General features: G+C 42.4%; 1 protein-coding gene across 1 annotated transcript; it reads right to left on the reverse strand.

The window, feature by feature from the left end:
* Positions 1 to 1,015: 1,015 nt before the first annotated feature.
* Positions 1,016 to 24,568, reverse strand: LOC306861464 (macrophage mannose receptor 1-like; the record flags this gene model as incomplete). Its single annotated transcript, XM_079403715.1, has 9 exons — positions 1,016 to 1,096; positions 2,062 to 2,162; positions 2,433 to 2,801; positions 2,967 to 3,311; positions 3,401 to 3,775; positions 4,517 to 4,897; positions 4,991 to 5,359; positions 12,841 to 13,111; positions 24,560 to 24,568. 9 exons carry the CDS (start codon positions 24,566 to 24,568, stop codon positions 1,016 to 1,018), a joined length of 2,301 nt encoding a protein of 766 aa, XP_079259841.1.

The following is a 24,568-nucleotide window of genomic DNA, read 5'->3' on the forward strand; positions in this document are numbered from 1 at the left end:
CAATTGTGCTCCTTTTTACAAGATGTAAAATAAGTCTCTCATATCCCCAGAGTGTGTATGTGAAGTTTTAGCTCGAAATACCCCACAGATAATTTTTTATAGCTTGTTAAAATTGTCACTTTTAGGGTATGAGCCAAAGCGCTCTGTATTTGAGTATGTTGATTTAATGCAAATGAGCTGGTGCTCCTAGAGAAGAGGGCGGAGCTTCAAGAGCTCCAGCTCAGCATTAGCAGTGCTAGCCTTTGCAAATAAACATTCCACTATTAATACAAGCCTGTTATCTTTACAGAAAACATACTCTGTTTCAAAGTCAGTCATCTGACTGTACTGTGCATAATAAATTAGCATTTGTGAATTACACAGACGTGCACAGAGCAATAAAAATAACAACATAGCTGGTCTCATGGTGCATGGCATGCTATCACAAACTTTATAAGTCCCACTCGTGATTATGAGATCAACAAACTGAAGCGATCGACTCACATTGCTTTCATATGCAACTTTTAACTACCACATTCCTATTCAAGATCAATCATGGGCAGCACCAGTGAAAACAGGCAGAGACGATGGTAGCTTTAGCATCATTAGCCTTACAGAGTGCCAAAAAGCTCTTTCAGAAAGGCAATTTGGAAAACAAACGCGTAATACTTACTTTGTCTGGAGCTGACGTTCGCGCACAAAAGCGTTGGTGTTGATCCCTATACGTATTGGGGACTTTATTGTATTTGACTTTGTTTTACTGTATTGGTAACGCTATACACAAAGCAGCACTGCGCTCCCAAACGCAGATTTATCAGGCATTACAGGCATGATGAAATAAATTAAATCGACCAATCGGACCGATCACCGCAGATTAGCATCACGCAAAGGAGGGGTTTGGAAAAAGAATCATAGAGCGAATCGTTTAAAACAACATAAAACATAATGAAATAACATTTTGGGGGGACTATTTCATGGTCAAGTAAGTATTGAGCCCACAACTGTATTGAAAACTGCAAAGTGTTGTCCTCCTCCATCATGGATTGATCTTGCGATAGTCTCTCAAATTCAGGGTGACGTTGCTGGGAAGTCCGAGCCTCATCAACTTCTCTTGTAACTGAAAATATATGAGCTTCATGACATTCATGCACTGACAAGATATGTAGTCACACTGTATCAAACTTATTTATTATTCAAATTTAAAAGTATTTATTGTTTCCTGGAAGGTTTTTTTTTAAATGAAATGTTTATATAAAAAATGATACGTAGTATCAATAAACTAAAAGTAATATTTGTACATTTGTTTATGTAAATATTCATTACTGTAGATGAATGTTTCATATTGACTTTTGAGTTGATTACCTGTATAATCACAAACTCTTCAATCTGAGACTCGGACAAATTTTCGAGACTTGTAAATTCTACTCGCATTCCCATCACTGATCAATGTAAAAAAAAAAGAAAAAATATATATGTTGGCGCAATTAAATAATGTGAACCTAAAACTGAGTTTTGACCTCCAAAAATCTTTACAGTGCTTTATGTATTGAAACCAGCAGAAACAAACAATCACACATCTAAGTAAACATACCATACTCATCTGACAAAGGTGGGTTGATATGATGGTTATCAGGTTCACCAAAAAGCAAACAGAAATATCACGTTACACTTATGATACAGACTTTTGTTTCTATTTATTTTACAGAATCCACATTCATATCCACATCGTCATTGTTGTTTTCTTGTTTTGGGGTGTAATAGCCTAATGTTTATTCTATTTAATTCTAGAAGGTATATTTGCTCACCACTGTAACAGAAGAAAGGCAAACTGTCAAAGCATCTCTCATCTGTCCACTGACCAAAGTGTTGTAAAGACACAGCTGTGCAGTGTTGAGCTCCCTGCTGTCCTGGGACATTTGCACCATTATCTGGTTGTGTAGCATCACTTTGTGTTAATGGCAGCCAATATGTGAAGGAAGAGCTACTCTGATCTGACCACAGTCTGTTTCGGTGCAGACCAATCCATACATAATTAGATTGTCCAATGCTCAGTATCTGTTGACGCTCTGTCTCATTCCTCACACTGGCCAGATCAGTGTATTTCTCTCTGCAGTAGCTCTGAGCTTCAGCCCAGGTCCTTCCCTCGTATTCCCAGACATACTTCTGAGAGGAGTTTTCTCTACCTAAGATAAAAACATAACTTTAATAAGTAAATGCATTCGTTACTTCATCTGGCCATCCATCTTTTAAATGCATTTATATCTACAATACACCTGCATTTACAAAACACACAATTTTTTGGTTTTTGATCCAAATAAGCCAAGACATGTTCCAGAAATCTTACTTACAAGGACAGTGATGTTTGTTGAGACTTTGACTTAAAGTTATAAAAGTGATCAAAGTAAACGCAGTATGTACATATAAGAAATACATTTTCAATTGAAATGTCTTACCATCATAGCAGACAAATGTGTAAGAATTGCCACATGAAATATCAAACCAGTCTCCATTATTATCCATGTAAACACACAGTTCACTTCCAGCATTGTTATTAGGTTCATGAATAAAGTTTCTGAAATCTCTCTCTCCTTCCTGATAGAAATCATTGTCTTCCAGTGACCATCTCCAGCTGTTCACATCATCATACAGTCCAATCCAGGCTAAACCATTGAAACTCCCATTAACTGTGTTAATCAGTCTGTTCATTTCCTCCATGTTATCAATGGTGGCCAGATCAGTGTAATTCTGTCTGCAGTATCTCTGAGCTTCAGTCCAGGTCTTGGATTCATTCACAAAGTGATACTGACGGGACGATGCTGATGCTATCAGGGTGGAGAAAAAATGTAATGATCCAAAAGAAACATGTTTGATTCAATACCTTTATTTTGTGGTGTTCTAATATATCTTTTTCTCATTGGTTGTTTCGTCTCACTTTAAAAATCGCAGAGGTTATTTAGTTGTATTTATTTATTTTCCTGGTTACTCACCGCTGTAGCAAATGAAAGGTAATGCAGTATTGCAGTCTTCATCAGTCCAGCTCCCAGAGTCACTAAATGACACTGCAGTGCAGTATTCACTGGTTCCAGCATTATCTGGCTGTCCTGTCCTCCAGTTACTGAATGAAGAGTTGCTCTGATCTGACCAAGATCTGGTTCTGTACAGTCCAATCCAAAGACCCGAATTATATGGAATTAAAACCTGAACCCTGTAGTTTTCAATCTCATTCCTGATACTGATGAGGTCTGTGTGATGTTCTCTACAGTAACTCTGAGCTTCAGTCCAGGTTTTATACTGGTCAACAAACACATAACTTGTACTCGCATTCGCTCGTCCTGTGGGAAGCAATTTAGACGTCATTTATCATGGAACCATAAATAAGTTGTTCAAATTACTTCTTTAAGAGTCCAACAGCAGTTCTCACCATCATAGCAAACAAAAGGATATTGAAGGTCGCAAACGGTTTCAGCCCATGCTTCATAATTAAATGGCATGTATAGACACAGACTCTGTCCACCATAGTTCAATGGCTGCTGAACAGACCAGGTTTTAAAACCTCCCCCTAATGCTGCATTTTCCAGTGACCATCTCCAGCTGTTCAGATCATCATAAAGTCCAATCCAAGTTGATCCATAGAAAGAGCCACGTACTGTTTTAATGAGTCTGTTCATTTCCTCCATGTTATCAATGGTGGCCAGATCAGTGTAATTCTGTCTGCAGTATCTCTGAGCTTCAGTCCAGCTCTTAGATTCATTCACAAAGTGATACTGACGGGTGCATGAAGATTGTGTGCAGGTTCCTGTGAATTGTTTCACAGCACAGAAAACACAGAAGAAGAAAAAAAGTTGCCATTAGCTGGTAACTGTATCAATAAACCATGATATTGTGAACAAACTGTCATTGTACAAATGAGCTTTTAATTCATTTCTTGTCACGATTATATAGCAAATACAATAGATTATAAAACCGTTTATATAAAACATGAATAAAGATTAACTTAGATCATTTAGAAAGAGCAAATTCACATTTTAAATATCAAGAACAGATTGTGGTGAAGTTATACCTGACAGCCTGCTCACTTTTATCACTGACTCTGAGTCTTGTGGAAGTCATTTGTGACAGAAGGATTCACACTGAATTTGGTGCAAAATGGATGCACGACATTGGAGGAGTTTGAAGAAGAAGAGTGAAATCTATACTGCTGCGCATTTGCCCCTAATTAACAGTTGTTTGTTCCCTATTTAGTGTACTTGATTGTGTTTTGTTGTAAAAAAGCAAATAATAATAATAAAGTTGTTCTATTTGAGGTCACCATTATGGTGATTAGTCACTTTGGTCATATTTATTTGTTTGTTTATTTATAATCATTAACATGTTAAGGGCTACCAACATTTTACAAAAAGTTTTCTACAATAAATTTCAATATAATTTGAATCCACATATTTATAGGCCTTTAGCCTAAATTAAACATGCTGAACACAGGTGCTAAAAGTCTTTCTTATTCCTCAAATAATGACATCCAAACAAAGCGAGAACTTACTGCTGTAACAGAAGAAAGGCTTGTTGAATACACAGATCTCATCTGTCCATCGGCCTGAATATCTGAATGAAACTGCAGTGCAGTGCTGATACCCATCTTCATAAATTTGATTGACACCATTATCTGGTTGAGCTTGCATCTCAGGAATTTGAGGCCTCCAATTTTGATAACTGGTGTTCTTACTGTTTGACCAAACTCTGTTTCTGTTCAGGCCGATCCAGACGACTACATTTCCACCTGCTATCTCAAGGATCCTCTGGTTCTCAGTCTGATTTCTCACACTGGCGAGATCTGTGTAATGATCTCTGCAGTATCTACGAGCCTCTGACCAGGTTTTCCATTCATCAATTCTGATAAAACTCTGTGTGGCGGTTTCTCTACCTGATATGAAATATGACCAATTTTTTTGCACATCAGCTCTCGTTGAAAAAATATTTAATTTATATTAAAAAAAAAAAAGTTAAATGTCCTTACCATCATAGCAAACAAATGGCAGTGCGTAGTCACACCACATATCAAACCATTTCCCATTATAATCCATGTAAACACACAATTCGTTACCCCCAATATTGTCCGGTTCATGTTGCCAGTTTCTGAAATCTCTCTCTCCTTCCTGATAGAAATCATTGTCTTCCGGTGACCATCTCCAGCTGTTCACATCATCATACAGTCCAATCCAGGCTAAACCATTGAAACTCCCATTAACTGTGTTAATCAGTCTGTTCATTTCCTCCATGTTATCAATGGTGGCCAGATCAGTGTAATTCTGTCTGCAGTATCTCTGAGCTTCAGTCCAGCTCTTGGATTCATTCACAAAGTGATACTGACGGGACGATGCTGATGCTGGCAATAGAGGAAACAAATAATGAATTTATATATTTATTTATCAGTGTCCTAAATACTTCTAATGAATTCAGTAGACTCCGATCTGAGACTGCTAACAACGTTTAAGCATTTTTCTCATTTAATGAAATCTTTACTATTATGATCAGCATTGAGTGAAAAGTTGAATTAAAACATGAACACAAATTTCAGAATATATAGTAGTAGGTGGTTTATTTCCCTTTTGCTTTAAATACGGTAGCCATTTAACTGCATGAATTTCTCAAGATTGTGTCACACTTGATCATGTTCTCCAACATGATTTGATCCAGAAAGCATGTGCTTCAATAGAACAACATCTGGCTTTTTATACAATAGATCACATGATCAGTATCACAAATTTGATCAGTGGCCATTTGAATGATTATTTAACATCATAACATTTATTTTTTATTCCAAGAGCTTTGTTTACTTCCTGGTTTAAATTAGACTTTGAATCCCGAAAGATAGTCTCAGGCCATAGGAATGATTTATTGAGGTCCCTGTAATGGTCACTAAAATGGTTAATGGTCACCAAAATATTTTGGTTACCAACATTCTTCATAATTTTTTCTTTTGTGTTTTGTAGAAGAAAGAAATGCATACAGATTTGGAATGACATGAGGGTGAATAAATGATGACAGAATTAAACATATTGGGTGAACTATTATACCTTTAAAGGCCCCTTCACACCAAGAATGACAACGGTAACTATATTAGCACCCACACCAATGCATGATAACGTTCTGTATAAGAGCAGAGAACTTATGATGTCTGCCACTTTAAATGCTCAAACTTCTTAAAGTAGAGTGGATTCTGATTGGCTAATTGTTAAATTAAAAGTTTTTATCACCCATCATCTGGAAAAATCATTCTAATATTGATTCCAACTATATTGTTACTTATCGTTGTTATTGTTAACAAATGGTAGAAAATACTTTTAAAAAATGGCTACTACCCTTATAGTCTAATAAAGCCATGGTTCCCTGTCGATACTACACTCGTACTGCGTCGCTAGACGCTATGGGAAAAAACTCCTTTTTCTCCGAGGACTGAAGACTTTTCCAATCACGCAGTGCGACTGCACGGCCATTGGTTCGTGCAGTAATAAAAAACGAACCAATGGCTCGTCAGTGGTACTGCACGAGCCTATGGCGGCAAAGCCCGCCAGAGCCCGCCAGAAGGGGCAGGGTCATCTGGCTATATAAGCGGGCGCTTCGCCATAGGAAAACAGATCAATTCTCCTTCAGCGACGACGATCATCCCTTCGCTGACACTCGAGACTGGAAGACGCTCGCCGTAGAAACGCCTCGCTGTGGATAGAAGCTGCCTTTTACTCTGCACCCTCTCGCTGCTCTGCCTGCTCTTCGAGCCGCTCCAGCGCCCTGTGCAGATGCCAGCCTCGTCCCCTGCGGCCATCCGGTGAGTCTAAAATCTAATTTCTCTGAAAGAGCAAATTTCAAGCGACGTTGTTGCAAATGTCGCACTGCGAGTGTGGCTCGTGCAGGGAATTCTGCACGATGCAGTAGAGCAGTGAGCGCTTCGCCTCTGTGGGCAACGCCCACACGGACTGCGCGTTCATTGAGACAGAATGCTCACTCGAGTATGAGTCTCGCTCTTCTCCACTCGCTGGCCTTCTAGCAAGGCAGCTCCGCTCTTCCGTTTCTCCTCTCTCAGCAAGCTCGGAGAATGAAACGATAGGGCCACGGGGCTAAATAAACGGTTTTGAGTGATCCCACGCCGGCTCAAGAGCCCGCGTGCTCACTCTTACCGCAGCGCTCTGATCCGCCAGTGTTTTTACACGTGAGAATCGCCGCCCCTCGTTACATGAGCGGCTATATCCTCTTGGGCGGACCGGAGTAGAAAGCTATCTTTGACAGCTTTGAGTGTGCGTGTGAGTCGCTAAAGCTGCTCCCTCACAAACAGACTGCTTTCATCGAAAGCCGCCCCTGATTCGCTCACTATAAGGCGCCACTGCCTTCCCCGCTTTCATGTTCCTCTTCTCCCAGGCACCTCGGAGGAAGGAACACTTAACTCGCGGAGCGGAGCGATCAAGCTTGAGTGATTGCACGTCAGTTTATCTCGTGTGCTCACTTTAATCTGCCGGAGTGTGTTAAACACGCGAGGATCAGCGCTCCTCATCGCACTGAGTGGCACAATCCATTTATACAGATCTTACAATACTGCGCTGGTTGGCCCCGCCTTCCCCGCTCTCACTCTCTGTAAACTGAGAGATCGCGGGGCTGAGCGGGCAGGCTCGAGTGATTTTTGCGCGCTGGCATAGCCCCGCCTGTTTCACTCTGCACACAGCGCTTTGATCTGCCGGTGTGTTTGCACTAAGGATTAGCGCCTCTCGCAGCTGTTTGATCTGCTCGCGCTATTTTCACTATTAAGCTGTCCTTGCTGCGCTCGCGGTTGTACTACTTCAACGAAGTTGGCCCCGCCTCCCCTGCTCTCGTATTTCTCCCCTCCCAGTTACCTCGGAGAAGAAATATCAAATCGCGGGTTTGAGCGTTCAAGCTTGAGTGAATTTACGCTGGCCAAAGCCCCGTGTTTCACCCTCCATACAGCTTTGATCTGACAGCTGACAGTCTGTGTCTTGCCCTGCCTCCCCTCGTCCGCTACGAACGGATCTGATGGGATGCGTGCATCAGTTTTTGATCTGCCAGGGTGTTAACACACAAGGATCATCAGCACCCCTCTTCTAATGAGTGGTTTGATCTTTTTAGGCAGATTGATAGAAAGGGCTGTCATTATGATTATCTCTGTCAGGTTCAGACTCTAGACCCCGCCCACGGGGGAGTTAACTGCTCTCCTGATGGAAGCATTGAGTCTAGCGCCGCGAAACGGCCTCTGTCACGCCTCTGAACACCCCATTTAGCTCGGTGTGTCGACAGCAATGTGTTTGTGTACATACTGTTGTGAACTGGGCCCATTTATATAGCGCCCATGCAGCTGATCACTACTATAGTGAGGAAAAATAAAACGCAAACATTTTCAAGGGAATAATTTTCTCTTAACAGGTGTGTCGAGTCCCCACACGGCGACTCGCCACCCAAAACGGCCTCTGTCACGCCTCTGAACACCCCGTTTAGCTCGGTGTGTCGACGGCAATGTGTTTGTGTACATACTGTTGTGAACTGGGCCCATTTATATAGTGCCCACACAGCCGATCACTACTATAGTGAGGAAAAATAAAACGCAAACATTTTCAAAGGAATAATTTTCTCTTAACAGGTGTGTCGAGTCCCCACATGGCGACTCTCCACCCAAATTAATTCCAACACCCTTGCCACACGGGCCGAGGCCTGGCAGGCCATCCCCGGAGTGTCACAGTGGGTTCTGGGGATTATAGAAAGAGGTTATCCACTTCAATTCGCTCGAGGACCCCCGCGGTACAGCGGCAGGGTCCACACCTTAGTGCGAAGCAGCAACGCTCACGTTCTGCGAGCCGAGGTGGAGAAATTGCTGGTGAAAGGAGCTATAGAAATAGTTCCCCCAGCTCAGAGCGAATCAGGCTTCTACAGCCGTTATTTCCTCGTCCCCAAAAAGGATGGCGGCCTCCGGCCCATCCTCGATCTCAGACGTCTGAACCGCGCCCTCATGAGACGGCCATTCAGAATGACTACATTGAAGCAGATCCTCTCGAAGATTGCCCAGAGGACTGGTTCTTTTTGATGGATCTGAAAGACGCTTATTTTCACATCCGGATAGCCCCCCATCACAGACGATTCTTGAAATTCGCCTTCGAGGGTGTGGCTTATCAATACACGGTCCTGCCCTTCGGGCTGGCTCTAGCTCCCCGCACTTTTACGAAGTGCATAGACACGGCTCTCTCCCCTCTGAAACAGATGGGAATCCATGTCCTGAATTACCTCGACGACTGGCTCATTCTGGCACAGTCAGAGGCAGAGCTGGTAGCACACAGGTCCCTCCTCCTCTTGGAGAACTTGGGACTCAGGATCAATTTAGCCAAGAGCTCCCTGTCCCCCAGCCAACGAACTTCGTTCCTGGGGACAGTTTTCAACTCCGCCCGCATGAAGGCGAAAGTCTCGCCAGATCGCGTTCTGGCCATACGGCAGCTCACGGCTTCCTTCAAGATTGGAGCCTCCTACCCACTCAAATCGTTTCAAAGAATGCTGGGCCTCATGGCCTCCGCATCGCCAGTTCTTCGGTTGGGCCTTCTCAAGATGAGACCCCTTCAGTACTGGCTGAAACCTCTAATTCCGCCTCATGCGTGGCGTCATGGACGCATTCGTGTCAAGGTGAACCGGGCCTGCGTGTCAGCCCTGGTCCCCTGGAGGAACCTACGATGGTTCGAACAAGGCGTGACAATGGGTTTGGTTTACAGAAGGAAGGTTGTTACAACAGATGCTTCCTACACAGGTTGGGGAGCTCTGTGCAACGGCAAACCGACCTTCGGCTCCTGGACGAACGCAGAAGGACAAATGCACATCAGCTGCCTCGAAATGGAAGCAGTATGTTGAGCTCTTCAGTTCTTCCTGCCAGTCCTGAAAGGTCACCACGTGCTAGTCCGCTCGGACAGCATGACGGTGGTGTCGTACATAAATCGCCAGGGTGGGCTCACCTCGAAACGCCTTTTCGAGATGGCAGAGCGCCTCTTACTATGGGCACATCTCAACTTGCATTCACTGAGAGCAGCTCATGTGCCCGGCATTCTGAACCAAGGAGCAGACATGCTCTCTCGGAACAATGTCCCCTCAGAGGAGTGGATGCTCCACCCACAGACGGTTCAAGAAATCTGGTGAATCTTTGGCAGGGCAGAGGTCGACCTCTTCGCCTCCAAAGACAACTCTCACTGCCAGATTTATTTTTCGAAGAGCGAGGACGCGTTGGCCCACGAATGGCCCAACCTCCTTTACGTTTTTCCCCCGATCGCTCTGATTCCTCAGGTAATCAGGCGGATCAGGGAATGCAAGCACAAGGTGCTTCTATTGGCCCCACTCTGGAAGAACCAGCTTTGGATCCCAGAGTTATCGCAGCTGCTAATAGCGGCTCCGTGGCCTATTCCCCTGAGACGAGACCTCCTCTCCCAGGCGAACAGAACGATCTGGCACCCCCAGCCCAAGCTGTGGGACCTGCATCTATGGGCACTCGATGGGACTCTGTAGATCTCCCCGAGAATGTCCTGAGCACCATTGAACAGGCTGGAGCCCCGTCCATGAGACGCCTCTACGCCTCTAAATGGTCGGTTTTCTCCGCCTGGTGTCAAGCCCGCGGTAAAGACCCGACAACATGTGACATATCAGTGACATACCCCTCACAGTCCCTGCATGGGACCTGCCCACGGTCCTGAGAGCCCTTAAGGGCCCTCCTTTTGAGCCACTACAATCTGCAAGCTTAAAAACACTGTCGCTCAAAACCGCTCTGCTACTAGCGCTAGCATCGGTAAAGCGAGTAGGTGACTTGCAGGCTCTCTCTGTAAACCCTGCCTGTCTTGAGTTTGGGCCTAACGACTCTAAGGTCGTCCTAAAACCAAAACACGGCTATGTCCCTAAGGCGCTCTACACTCCGTTTAGAGCCCAGGTTATTACGCTCTCTGCGCTCCCCTCTTCTGAGGAGGACCAAGAGCTCAACCTTCTCTGCCCAGTCAGGGCATTGAGAATGTACATCGAGCGTTCCACGTCATTTAGACAGACGGAACAACTCTTTGTCTGCTTTGGCGGCCGCACCAAGGGGTCTCCGGTCACAAAGCACAGAATATCTCGATGGTTAGCTGACGCTATCGCACTAGCATACTCCTCCCTGGGCCTCCAGAGCCCCATTGGAGTGAGAGCTCATTCCACGAGAGGCGTGGCCTCTTCTTGGGCGTGGTCTAGTGGTGTGCCTATGGCAGACATTTGTGCGGCGGCCGGCTGGGCCTCGCCGTCTACATTTGCCAGGTTCTATAGATTGGATGTCCCGGCCTTACAGGCTAGGTTTCTCTCTGCTTAGATGGCACACACCTGTCTTAAAGCGGTCCCCTCAGGCATTGCCTGATTCTCCAAGAACGCTCTTGGCCCCATTCCTGGTGCTGAGGCTGTACTTATGACCGTTGAAACGATTTCTAGGCTGGACTGACCTCTGAAGAGTTCGGTTCTCATGCCTCCTGCAGGATGCTTCCTGCTCATAATTGGTCCCTCTGAGCCTTACTGCTCAAGGCCAGTTTTATGGTTGTCGTTTCTCTTCATGGCATGGCGGGATTGTATTTGTTCCCCATAGCGTCTAGCGACGCAGTACGAGTGTAGTATCGACAGGGAACGTACTCGGTTACTAACGTAACCTCGGTTCCCTTAGATACGGGAACGAGTACTGCGTACTATGCCATGCCATGCAGCTGCACGACTCAGGTCGTCGCTTCAGTCGAATTGGCCTGTTTTCCTATGGCGAAGCGCCCGCTTATATAGCCAGATGACCCCGCCCCTTCTGGCGGGCTCTGGCGGGCTTTGCCGCCATAGGCTCGTGCAGTACCACTGACGAGCCATTGGTTCGTTTTTTATTACTGCACGAACCAATGGCCGTGCAGTCACACTGCGTGATTGAAAAAGTCTTCAGTCCTCGGAGAAAAAGGAGTTTTTCCCCATAGCGTCTAGCGACGCAGTACTCGTTCCCGTATCTAAGGGAACCGAGGTTACGTTAGTAACAGAGTACGTTAATTTTTGTAAGGGAAATGGGGACCCCAACAATGCTTATGAAAATTAACAATGATTTTCTTATAGTAAAAGTGTAGTAACCTTTTTTCTTTTTTGGTGTATTGATTACCATTTGTTTAATAACAGTTGCACGCATACCATGGTTAAACTATGGTTAGTGTAGCAGCGTATTGAGCTCTCTCAGCCACCATAGTTGTAGTTGTTCTGTGAATTTTCCTATTCTCATGGAATTAAAATGATTAGAATGATCTTTATCTTGGTGTGAACGGTTTGTAAGATCTACTGTACTCACCACTGTGGCAAAAGAAAGGAAATGCAAAATTGCAGTCTTCATCAGTCCAGCTCCCAGAGTCACTAAATGACACTGAAGCGCAGGATCCAGCAGTATCTGGATGCCATGTGCTCCAGTAAGTAAATGAAGAGTTGCTCTGATCTGACCAAGACCAGGTTCTGTACAGTCCAATCCAAACATTATAATAATAAAAATCTTGTAATAATTACTGGATCTTCTGGTTTTCAGTCTCATTCCTGATACTGATGAGGTCTGTGTGATGTTCTCTGCAGTAACTCTGAGCTTCAATCCAGGTTTTAGACTCGTAAATAAAAACATAAGTTTCACTGGCATTTTCTCTTCCTGAAAAATATTAATAAAATGTAGTTCAGAGAAAGGATGGTTTAGTTGTTTTCAGTTTTGTTCACTATCTTATGCATTTTAATAGAACAGCTCACCATCATAGCAGACCGTAGGATAAAATGTATTGGAGCAGCTTGCTGTATACCATATCCCATTGTTTATAGAAACACACAGACTTTGTACTCCATAATTGTTTGGTCCTGGGTTATTCCAGTTCCTGAAGTCTTTCTCTCCAACCTTAAAGAAGTCGCTGTCCTCTAGAGTCCATTTCCAACTGTCCAGATCATCATAGAGTCCAATCCAGGCCAAATCAATGGAAACATCATTCACTGTGTCCAATAACTGGACCGTCTGTTGTTCGTTTTCAATGGTGGCCAGATCAGTGTATTTCTCTCTACAGTATCTCTGAGCGTCTGCCCAAGTCATGGATTCATTCACAAAGACATACTGAGAGGCACACAGTGTGAGGGTAAAGAAACCTGTTAAAACACAAAATTGTCCATTGTCAGACACTAGAGGCCACAATTTTGTAACGTATTGTTACTTTGACTGTCGGGTAGAAGTCTGCTGTGGAGCTCGCCTTAGTGTGGGCTCAGCAGAAGTGCACATCGAGGGTGCAAAGGGGGCATTTGCGAGCACCTTTCTGAAAGCTATTACGTGATGAATGGGACACCTGAATTCATCTCCTGAACTTAACGGTCACGTATACACAGCAGCCATTGGAAGTCTGCATGAAACTTCATTTCTATAATATCTGTGATAACTGACTGTTAATTATCCTGATGGGTACAGTATCAGTATAAGGTCCAAACCACAAACCACATAAATAAAAAATATTTATCTAAAAGATATACAGATACACCACTGGGACTCTCAAAAAGATCTGTACATTCAAAACAAGAAAAGAAAGAAAAATCTCTTTTTATAATGTGAAACGGTATCAAAATATGAGGTCAAAACTCCCCTCTGTTTTTTTTCTTTTAATTCCTTCCTTCCTTGGCCATAACAAGTGTTTTGTCTAGATCTACAACCACACATGAACCTTACTTTATATCATACAAATATAATACATCATATTTTTCATAAGAAAACTGGACAGCCCTAACATTAAAGTTTTATGTGTTTTAGTTCATATGTGTTATCTTTGTCAACTTTTGGTGCATAAATGGGATCAAAATTAACTTCTGGCTTCTTTTGGTTAGTTTTAGACTGGAAAATTAAGGAAATTAAATTACACATAAGCCAAATGGTTGTAACTGCACTGGCACGTCTGACACATAAACAAGAAAGAGCAGCAGTAGTTCCGGTAGCTCAGAAATGATTTAAGATTTACAAATAAGAAATGCACATTCTGAAGACAATAAATTAATAACTTTTTTAATTTTATAAAGCTGGCTCATCTCAAACTGCACTGATTTTTATCCGACGAAATGCTCTCTAGAATGAGAATGTGCCTTACTTAATACCTTCTGCCACCAACTAGCAAATCATGTTTATGGCTGACTTGATATGATATGATATATGTCCAATTCCAACTTGTTTCAATGTGTCAAAGAAAAGAAAACTGCACTCATCAAGCCAAAAATAACCTGCACATTCTTATCCAGCTTTTTACTGAACAACCAATGGGTGCCACCATGATAACTCCCTCGTTAGTCAACCTACTTAAGTTCCCCTCTCTGTACAGGTCTTTGCCAACTATTATGTTGTTTCATGTTGCTTGTGGTTCCCTGTGTCTGAATTGAGCTTCATCTTCTTGGATTTTTATTAAGCGTTATATTGGACTATCATCGTCTTCATCGTTCCTCTTCTACAAGAGCGTGATGCATGCATCCAGAACGTGATAACATAAAAGGCAAGAGAACCACCTACCAAAGTATAATTTAAACTGGAAATCAAAATCTGAATATTTTAAACAAAGAAAACGATGACAAAGTTCTAAATTCTGGTCACAAATCAAAAAAGCCCATTTGTGACAATGAGCCTGTGAAAAGGACCGAGTTTCCTGCTACCATTGCAGTACACACACTTACACACATACATAAGAAAAAAAGGAATAATTTGGCAAGAATGCAGAAACAGAAGTATTTTTCAGTGGTCGACTGCCGGAACCCGGCCCTCCACATATATTTTTAAATAACCAAGATAAAGATTAAAAATAAGTAAAAACATTCCATACCTAAGAGTACTATCAGTGAAAACATGGCTCTGGAGGAAATCATGCCTGTTTTATTGTATTTTTAAAGTAATTAAGCACCAGTTTTGTCAAAATTGTTGTTGACTTCAAGTCCCCTGTCTTGCTCACCAGTTTATGTTTGGGGCTGTCTTTATATTTATTGCAAAATGTGGGTGGATTCTTCTTTAAACTCACAAAACCTGTTGGGTCACCCAAGCAGTACGAGTTTGTTCAGCATAAATTTACATAATAAAGATGTAATCTGTATCTTAACACGACATAAAAGCATAAATAGACATGCTGTAAATTGAATACATGAATGGATTTCTGTTCATTCAAAAAAGGCACTGGATCTTCAATAAATATGAAACCAGAACTTGATATCATGAAAAATTAGGGAATCATATACCAAAGTCAAGACCAGACAACACGCAATTAGTCAGGAAGATATATATATATATAAATAGTGTAAGTATTGCATGTATATATGTGTGTATGTACTGTATATATATATAATTTTAAATAGAAATAGCAAATCAAAGTAACACCCACATGAAATCTTGCAAGAAACACAAGACCAGTACAACAGGAAGTTAATTTCTTTCAAAAGTTTTTTAATGTTATACCAGGTCTCTTCTGCCATTCTATAGTTAAATACAATAATAATACAGAGGAATATATGTATCATATGTCTGTGAGCCATGGTTGAGTCTTAACAAATAAAGAAATATGATATACTGGCTTGAATGTAGACTATGTTTGCATGTTTTAGTGAAAGAAACCATCCAATAGAAATCATGCACAGATCGTTTCAGAATGTGAACTGTCTGAATGTAGTAGCAACATTTATCTAACCTACTCTCCTAAAATGGAGCAGCATTTACAGAATTTTAGTTTGGTATTTGCAGCACCAGACCCATTATAATTTTTTTTTAAATCAACAACATTGCTGTGTAACTCACCACTATCTTTTACGTTGTTTTCACAGCTCTTTTTGACTGGTCTGTAAGTTCTTATTGCATTAATTTGTACTAAATGATCAGGCTGAATGTGTTTTAAAAGAGAAAGCAACTGTCTGCACTCATAGAAGGCAAAACTGCACTCATAGAAGAACAAGGTGCCAGAGATTTTAAACAAACCCTGCGAGTTCACATTACTGGCTGCTATATGAAAACGAAAAGTGAGGAACACATGATATCATATAAAAACGATTATCTCAGTCCTTAATCAAAAACACCTGTGTATGTAAGACATGTCCCTCATGCACCTGAATCTAACAGCTTTATTGATGCTCTGAAGTAATAAGTGCATCATCAATGTTTTTTTGTCCTGTACGCATGACAGCACTAGAGACAAAATTGTCCCATCTAGGGATCCAGCTCTTAACATTACGTGAACTCACAATGAAACGGGTCTTTAAAAATGACAAATATAGCCAACATTTCATATTGTGCTACTTGATCTTCAAGCTATCGCCACGTAAGCAAGTTCACAGGTTTTGTCTGTTAAAATAAATATAGACTCAAATCAATTATAAAGGAATTTTGTGGTTTCAAATCAAGTTAAGCTCTACTAACACCATTTGTGACATGCTTTTGATTGTCACAGACATATCTGACAAATCTCACATCGGTTTTAAAAACAAACAGAAGTTTTATGCATCACAGAAGGTTTTAAAACACAAATGTTGTAAAAGTTGTGCGAACCATCCTTTATAAAAAATGATCCTGAATACAATTAGATTGTTGTTTACAACATGCTTGGACACACTAGATTTTTTCATCATTAACTAAAACTATTAAAACATTTATAATGATTAGAATTAAAGACAGTAAGACATCGCAGGTGATTTGGTCATCTTATAATGAATAGGGTTTTTTATGTATGATATAATCCTATCAACCAAATCTAACATGGTTAATTAAATTATGTTATTAAAGGCCTATGTGTCCTGTATTTATATCGACTGAACCAGCAATGCCATTAATTATGAATTCATCAGTCTTTTGCTCGCCAAAGTCAATTCCTGCATATAAATATTACACCAAATTGGAACAGAAAATCGTGCTATACGCACTTTCATGAGATCGGGTTAGCCTACAACAATTCATTTGTATTTTACGAATGGGAATACAGCAAATTCATGACAATGTTTTACATTCAAACTACCCATAAAACGTACAAGTTCTTTAAAAGCATCTGAATGCAATAAAGTAATCTTTAAAGCTGTTTTAAAGCATTTGCTGCATTGATTAAAAAATTATAATAATAGGCTAATAAATAATATCAGAAAAAATTGCGTTGCAGCAAATCCTTTCAATTTTAAGATATTCAGAGCAGAGCAACATAAAAATCATAAAATATAAGCAGCTATACAATTAGGCTATAGGACAAAATTGTACATATATGCCATGGTAATTTGTGTTTTATTTTTAAATTGTATACAATTATAAAATGCAAATTATAATCAGGCCTGTTATAGGCTTTTCCTTATTTTTATATTTTAGACATCCATCAATTATGGTGATTTAAAAAAATGATTGGACATGCCTTTAGAGAGAGAAATGCATCCTTACGGATTACATAATGAAAGAGTTTTTGTTTTTTATTTTTTTATTATTTCGATTTAAAGTAGTAATATAAAGCCTTCTATTTATCATGCTGTGAGGCAAGTATTCGCCGAGTTCCGGTTCATCATTGCGAGCGCTCCTGTTCAAGACCAAGATGGCAGAAAGCACATCCTGTTTGTTTTCCTATTTATAAAAGCACAACGTTTTGTTGATATTGTGAGTCCACACTAATAAAAGTAGACACTTTACAGTTCCGAATGATGTATTACTCTTACGTTTATGAGAAAAAGTGGCTGCGTATTTGAAGTTTTCTTCACTGGAAAAAAATTTAAGTCCTGCAAAGCTTCCACATTTACTCCTAAATCTGACCATACAGAAGTAAATGTGGGAAATTATAAACTATATAAAACTATATGAAAACTAAAAGACTGACCATACAGAAGTAAATGTGGGAAATTTCCAGTCGTGTAGATATTTAATGTTATATATTAGTAAATTGTAGATAAGACCTAATGAAAGTATGAACTACAGTATAACCCTAAATATGAACTATAAAATTATTAATTGGTAATGACTTATGCTCATTTCTTTTTTTTAGACTATATTACTTTTTAGCTGTTATTAATCATGGAGGGTAAATTTGACCCTGTAAGTACAGGAGCTGGACCTGATTGCTAAGACCATGGGAGTTTGAAAAATATTGCTTTATTATTGCTCTATTCCTTCACTTTTTGCTGTTCTCTTACTATCCTTATCCCTTCCTCTTCTGCATTTCACTATTTTGAACACTGACTGAAACCTTGTATAACGGGCACTTGGTGTTTATTGCTCATGTTTATCTTATGGTAAATCACTTGTTGTATTCCTCAATTGTCACTATGGATAAAAGCATCTGCAAAATGAATACATGTAAATGTTTTAGTGTTCTGAAGACACATCCTATACATTCGGTCACTGACTGTAACATTTCAGCTTCAGCAAACAAACCTAATAGATTTTAAATGATTTTAAATTGCTGATGGTTAGCAGCGGTGGCCTCATTGGAACATGAGGCACGGCCACTGCACACTTGAGGTGTCGCAGATACTGCACTGGTCTAGCTGCGTAGCAGGAAACGGGAGCCAACCAGGAGCTCAGCCTGCAACTCAGGACAGGACAGGACAAGACAAGACTAGACTAAAGACTGACGAGTGACTAAAACAACAAACAACTAGGCTGGCAATACGCCGAATCACAGAACTTGTTAGACAGAGCTATAAAACACTGACGTATGCACAACCGGTAAGAGTAACGAACTGACAACACAAGCGAGAAAGGGAGCACTATGTAAAGAGACAGAGAACAAGAGGGACAGGTAACAACACTCAGACAAACGAGAACTAAACAAGGAGGTGTGGTAACGGGAAACAAGGAGGCAGGACAGGAGGAGCACATGGCAGACACAACAAAGAAAAAGCCATGTGCTCAGACACAAAACAAACATTGAAACTATGACAGGACAGACAAGACTGTCGGGGGGATCCCTGACAGAAGATGCTGGAAAACTAAAGAATGTGCAGGAGCTGGAGAATTTAACAGCAGGACTGCTCAGGACAAACAAGAGACTCGTGAACAACCATCACAAAGCATTCACGGCTCATTCAGATAATGACACACAGCATAAATTAAATGTGAACCAAATTCACTTATTGTTTTGTTGTGTGGTCTATATGTAAACCTCATGTTGTGTTCGGTTCACATTATGACCTGGAACATGAAAATAGCCACAGAAGCTGGCATGGCGTTAAACACAAACAAACATTATGACTTGGATAGGATTTTTACTTATTTTTTTTTTACTTTTTCCTGAAAATGTTAATGATGTCACATTGGTTTAAAACTTGCCGACTTTGCTCTTTGAGTGTGTGACTGGGCGATGGGGCCCAAAACAAGGTCTAAATTAGAATATAAGTCAACCCAAATTAAACACCTGACTACGCTAACCTGGGAATCTCACCCAAGGAATTTGCCCCTAAGGCTACGCACAGGTTCCCCACCCCAAGGCAGAATGTAAATAACCAGAGACACAGGTGTCTAGTCAAAGTACAAGAGGTTTCTTTATTACAATAAAAATAGAAGTATAATCTTCAATAAAATGAATTTCTCTCCTGACAGCACATCAGGACACACATAGGACAGACAATCCAACAGGGCTGCAGCTTTGACTACAGGCCAAACTAGGAAAAAACGAATTGGTTCTCCGTATTCACACCACACACACTCACACATATACCAGCAGAAAAGCCCCTTGCACATGGCAAGCCACAGCAACCATGGAGGGAACACCACCAACAAAGAGGAGGACAGCCACACTCTCTCGTCCTATATAGCCATGCAGCTCCAAACAAGGAGCGGGCGCACGCCAGGTGACATCAAGACACAATCAGATGGAAGGCACTGGACGGTTATAATTAAATATATCCCACTCGTCGGGCAACAAAGCCAAATTGGAAGGGAAGCAGATAAATAACGGTGCTGGATCACTCATAGCTGATGCTAACAAAACTAGCCAGAAAAGATGGGGACAGTACCCCCGGAAGTGTCACATACTGTACCTAAGCTGCCGGTGTGTGTCACTTATGTATGTGCGTGGCAAGGCGCCAATTACAGACGTCACGAGCGTCTAGCCACTATCAACAATCATAAAGCCCCACATGCCACAGGTGTATAACAACTTCCCAAAACAGAAAAACGAGCCTACAGAAATAGCATACGAATCTCGTTATGCTATATTATCACCAAATATTTCAGTTAGGACAGGTTTTAAATTTTTTTAATTAACTGATTGATTGAAGGTCTCATTAATATAAACTTATGCACCTCTGTTTTTGAGCAAAAAAGCATTATTTGTACATAATTTTGTTAATATTCAGTAAAATATGGGGGAAAATGCACTATTTATCACACTAGTGTGCCTTAATATTTAAGCAGGAAGTTTGTTTTGAAAGACTTTTATCTTGTAAATGGAACAAAGTCACATTTGTGGTGTTCCTGGTGTAAGAAAAAAAAAAAAACTTCCTGTTTAATGTTTAAAGCACATTAGTTTGATAAACTACATTTCCCCCATATTTTTCCGAGTATTAACAAAATTATCTTCAAATAATGTATATTTAACAGTTAAAATCTTCTCACATGATTGTTTGTTTTCTCACAATGTGGGGCATGCTTTAGGACAGGGGTTTTCAAACCTATCCTTGAGGACCCCCTGCCCTGCACATTTTGTATGTCTCCCTCATCCAACACACCTGATTCAACTCATCAGCTCGTTAGTAGAGACTGCAAGAACTAAATTGGGTGTCTGATTAAGAAGACGTACAAAATGTGCAGGGCAGGGTTCCTCCAGGACAGGTTTGAAAACCCCTGCTTTAGGTCTTGGCAATCAGCTCCACACTCTGTGATTTGTGGTGTGGGTACACTTTACTGCAGGCACCTTCAAATAATAATTATTAGATCACATTAATTAGAACTAGAACACATAGAAAGTACAATCTGCCCCATAGGGAATTTTCTCCAATTTTATGCAGCATTCTCCTTATGTCATCCCCCTCTGAAGACAAAGATATCGCATCTACAAACAACAATCACAAGCACAGTGCCTAGTAAGTGCATAGCATAATATGATAGATGCTTCAAGATATTCAATTTTCTTGCGAAAGTCAACCACTTTAAGCATTTTGCACAGGTCTTCCAATTCCTCCACTGTCTTGCAAGGCTCTTCTAGCACCTCAGTTAGGTCAGAGGCAGAGGTGCTTGGCTGGCAAATCAAATCAAATCAAATTCAAATTTTATTTGTCACATACATATACATACATAGTACGACATGTAGTGAAATGTATTGTACGACTGTCCAAAAAATTGTCCAACAAAATTAAGAAAAACCTCAAGTTTACAAAAATACAAATAGAAAAAGTACAGTAAACATATATACAGAAATAAACTAGCAATAAAATAAAATATAAAATAGATATGAGAATAAAAATAGATATGAAGAATAAAAATAGAATATGATTCTATATAGATTCTATAAAAAGTAAAGTGTATGTCAGTGATAAAGTGTCCGTGTGCTGTGCAGTGCAGTAAAGTGTATAAGTGAGTAGAAGGAATACTAAAGACAAATGGTATGTAAATCCCACTCATTTATCCTTATGTAACCTTCTACAAATTAGTGCAGATTGTAATTGAAAATGTGCAAAGTGGAAGTGTGGGGTGATGTGCTTAGAGTGGAGAGTGGTTAAGACTCCGAATGGCCTGCGGGAAGAAGCTCCTCCTCATTCTCTCTGTGTTCGCCTTCATGGAGCGGAAGCGTCTCCCTGAACGCAGCAGAGAAAAGAGTCCATTGTATGGATGGCTGAGGTCCTTCACTATCTTCCTGGCCCTGGTCAGGCACCGCTTGCTGTAGATCTCCTGCAGGTCAGGGAGCTCGGTGTGAATGGTACGTTCCGCTGAACGCACCACCCTCTGGAGGGCTCGTCTGTCCTGCATAGTGCAGTTCCCGAACCAGGAAGTGATGCTGCCCGTCAGGACGCTCTCGAAGGTGCAGTTGTAAAAAGTCTTAAGCACCCGAGAGGGAAGTCTAAAGTCCCTGTACCCTCAGATGGTACAGACGCTGCCTGGCCTTCTTCACCAGGGTGCTGGTATGACAGGACCAAGTCAAGTCCTGCGTGATGTGAACACCCAGGTATCTGAAGCTGTCCACTCTCTCCACTGGAGTCCCGTTGATCGTGATCGGCTGGTATGACCGCTCCTGCTTCGTACTGAAGTCCACTATCAGCTCCTTAGTTTTGCTGATGTTCAGGTGTAGACTATTCACCTGGCACCAACTCTCCAGGTTCTTAATCTCCTGTATGTAGGCAGTCTCGTCGTTGTCTGAGATCAGGCCCAACACAACAGTGTCATCAGCAAACTTGATGATGGTGGTGGAGTTGGAAGTGGCCACACAGTCATAAGTGTACAGTGAGTACAGCAGGGGGCTCAGAACACAACCTTGAGGGGCTCCAGTACTTAGGGTGATGGAGGATGAGGTGTGTTTACCCATCCGTACGGCTTGCTGTCTGTCCTTCAGGAAGCTGGAGATCCATTGGCACAAGTATGTGCTGAGACCAAGGACCTCCAACTTGGAGGTGAGTGTGGAGGGAATTATGCTGAACTGTAGTCCACAAACAGCATTTTTACATAATTCCCTTTTCTGCAGTCCAGGTGACTTGTGGTGTGGAGGAGGTGTGAGATGGCATCCTCCGTGGAGCGGTTATGCCTGTATGCAAACTGTAGTGGATCCAGTGTGTCTGGTAGTGATGCAATAATGAAGTCTCTGACCAGTCTCTCAAAGCACTTCATCACCACTGATGTGAGGGCTACAGGGCGATAGTCGTTTAGGCAGGTGGGCTGGGGTTTCTTGGGGACAGGAACAATGGTGGACTGCTTAGAGCATGTGGGGACTATGGACTGTTCCAGGGAGAGGTTGAAGATCTCAGTGAACACCGGTGCTAGCTGGTCAGCGCAGGCCTTCAGAACCCGACCTGTGATGCCATCTGGTCCTGCTGCCTTCCTGATGTTCACTCTCCTGAATGCCCTCCTCACGTCATGCTCCGTGATGGTGAACACATTGTCCTCACCGGCTTCCTCAGCGTGCATGCAGTTAGCACTGCTAGCGCCGCTAGCGTGGTTAGCTGCAGCCTCGAAGCGAGCATAAAAAGTGTTCAGCTCATCAGCCAGAGAAGCGTCCGCATTCCCCGATCTGGAGGGTGGTGTTTTATAGTCCGTGATGGTTCTAAGTCCCTGCCACAGGCTCCTAGAGCCGCCATGTTGGAATTGCGACTCTAGTTTCCTCCCGTAGCGCTGCTTCGCCTCCTTCACTGCTCTGCGCACGCTGTAAGATGCAGCCTTGTAGTCATCCATGTTCCCGGTGATGAGCCCTGTGTTGTAGGCAGCGGAGCGGGATCTCAGGGTGTCGCGGATGGTTTTATCCACCCACGGCTTCTGGTTGGGAAACGTCCTGATGATGGTTTTCTGCACCGTATCATCCATTAGTTTCTCTATAAATCCCACAACCGCTTCCGTAAACAAGCTGACGTCATCAGAGCTGCGCCGGAACATGTCCCAGTCTGCGTCATCTAGCGCGTCCTGCAGGGCGGCCACCGATTGGTCCGTCCAGCGTTGGACCTCCCTCTGCACCGGGGCTTCCTGTTTCAGCCTCTGTTTGTAAACAGGCATGAGGAAGATGGCGGCATGGCCCGATTTCCCAAACGGTGGTTGTGACTGTGCCTTGTAGCTGTTCTTGTATGGGGTGTAACAGTGATCTAATGTCCTTTCGCCCCTGGTGGGGCAGCCGATGTGCTGATGGAAGTTCGGCAGTGCACGCTTGAGGTTGGCACTGTTGAAATCTCCCAAAACAACGAATGCGGCGTCCCGGTGCTGTGTCTGGTGAAGGTGGAATATAAACGGCACTGACGATGACCGAGCTAAATTCCCGAGGGAGATAAAAAGGGCGACATTTGATGGTCAGAAGTTCAAGATTCGGTGTGCAGGAGCGTGAGAGGGGAACAATGCTCGCGCTGTCGCACCAGTGTTTGTTCACCATCAGACATACTCCACCTCCCCTAGTCTTCCCGGAGTCCAGCGTTCTGTCCATGCGGTAAACCGAGAAGAACTCGGCCGGCTGGATGGCGTGGTCTGGTACCGCTGGGTTCAGCCATGTCTCGGTGAAGCAGAGAAGGTTGCAGTCCCGAATGTCCCTCTGGAACTTGACTCTTGCCCTGAGGTCATCGAGTTTGTTATCCAGCGACTGGACATTGGCGAGCAGGACACTTGGTAAGGGAGCGCGGTGTGCGCGTGCCCTCAGCCTGTTCCTGATGCCGGCTCGTTTCCCTCGAGGACGCCGGTACGGGTCGCGTCCTTTGTTCCTTCTCAGGATCTCGCTCGGCCAGGATGGGTCCGGGTTCAAAAACGGCGAAAGGTGAGTGCATTGTGCACCAATAGAAATAAGAGTGGCCCTGTCGTATGTAAGAATGGCCATCTTACAAAAAGAAACCGGTGATTATGGTTTACAATACGAAAAAATAACAAAAGAAGACAAGGTTTGGTCGGAGCAGTCGTGACGGCAGCCGATCTCACCGGCGCCAT

The sequence above is a fragment of the Barbus barbus genome (assembly GCF_936440315.1).
Source record: "Barbus barbus genome assembly, chromosome: 42".
NCBI classification, from domain to species: Eukaryota; Metazoa; Chordata; class Actinopteri; order Cypriniformes; family Cyprinidae; genus Barbus; species Barbus barbus.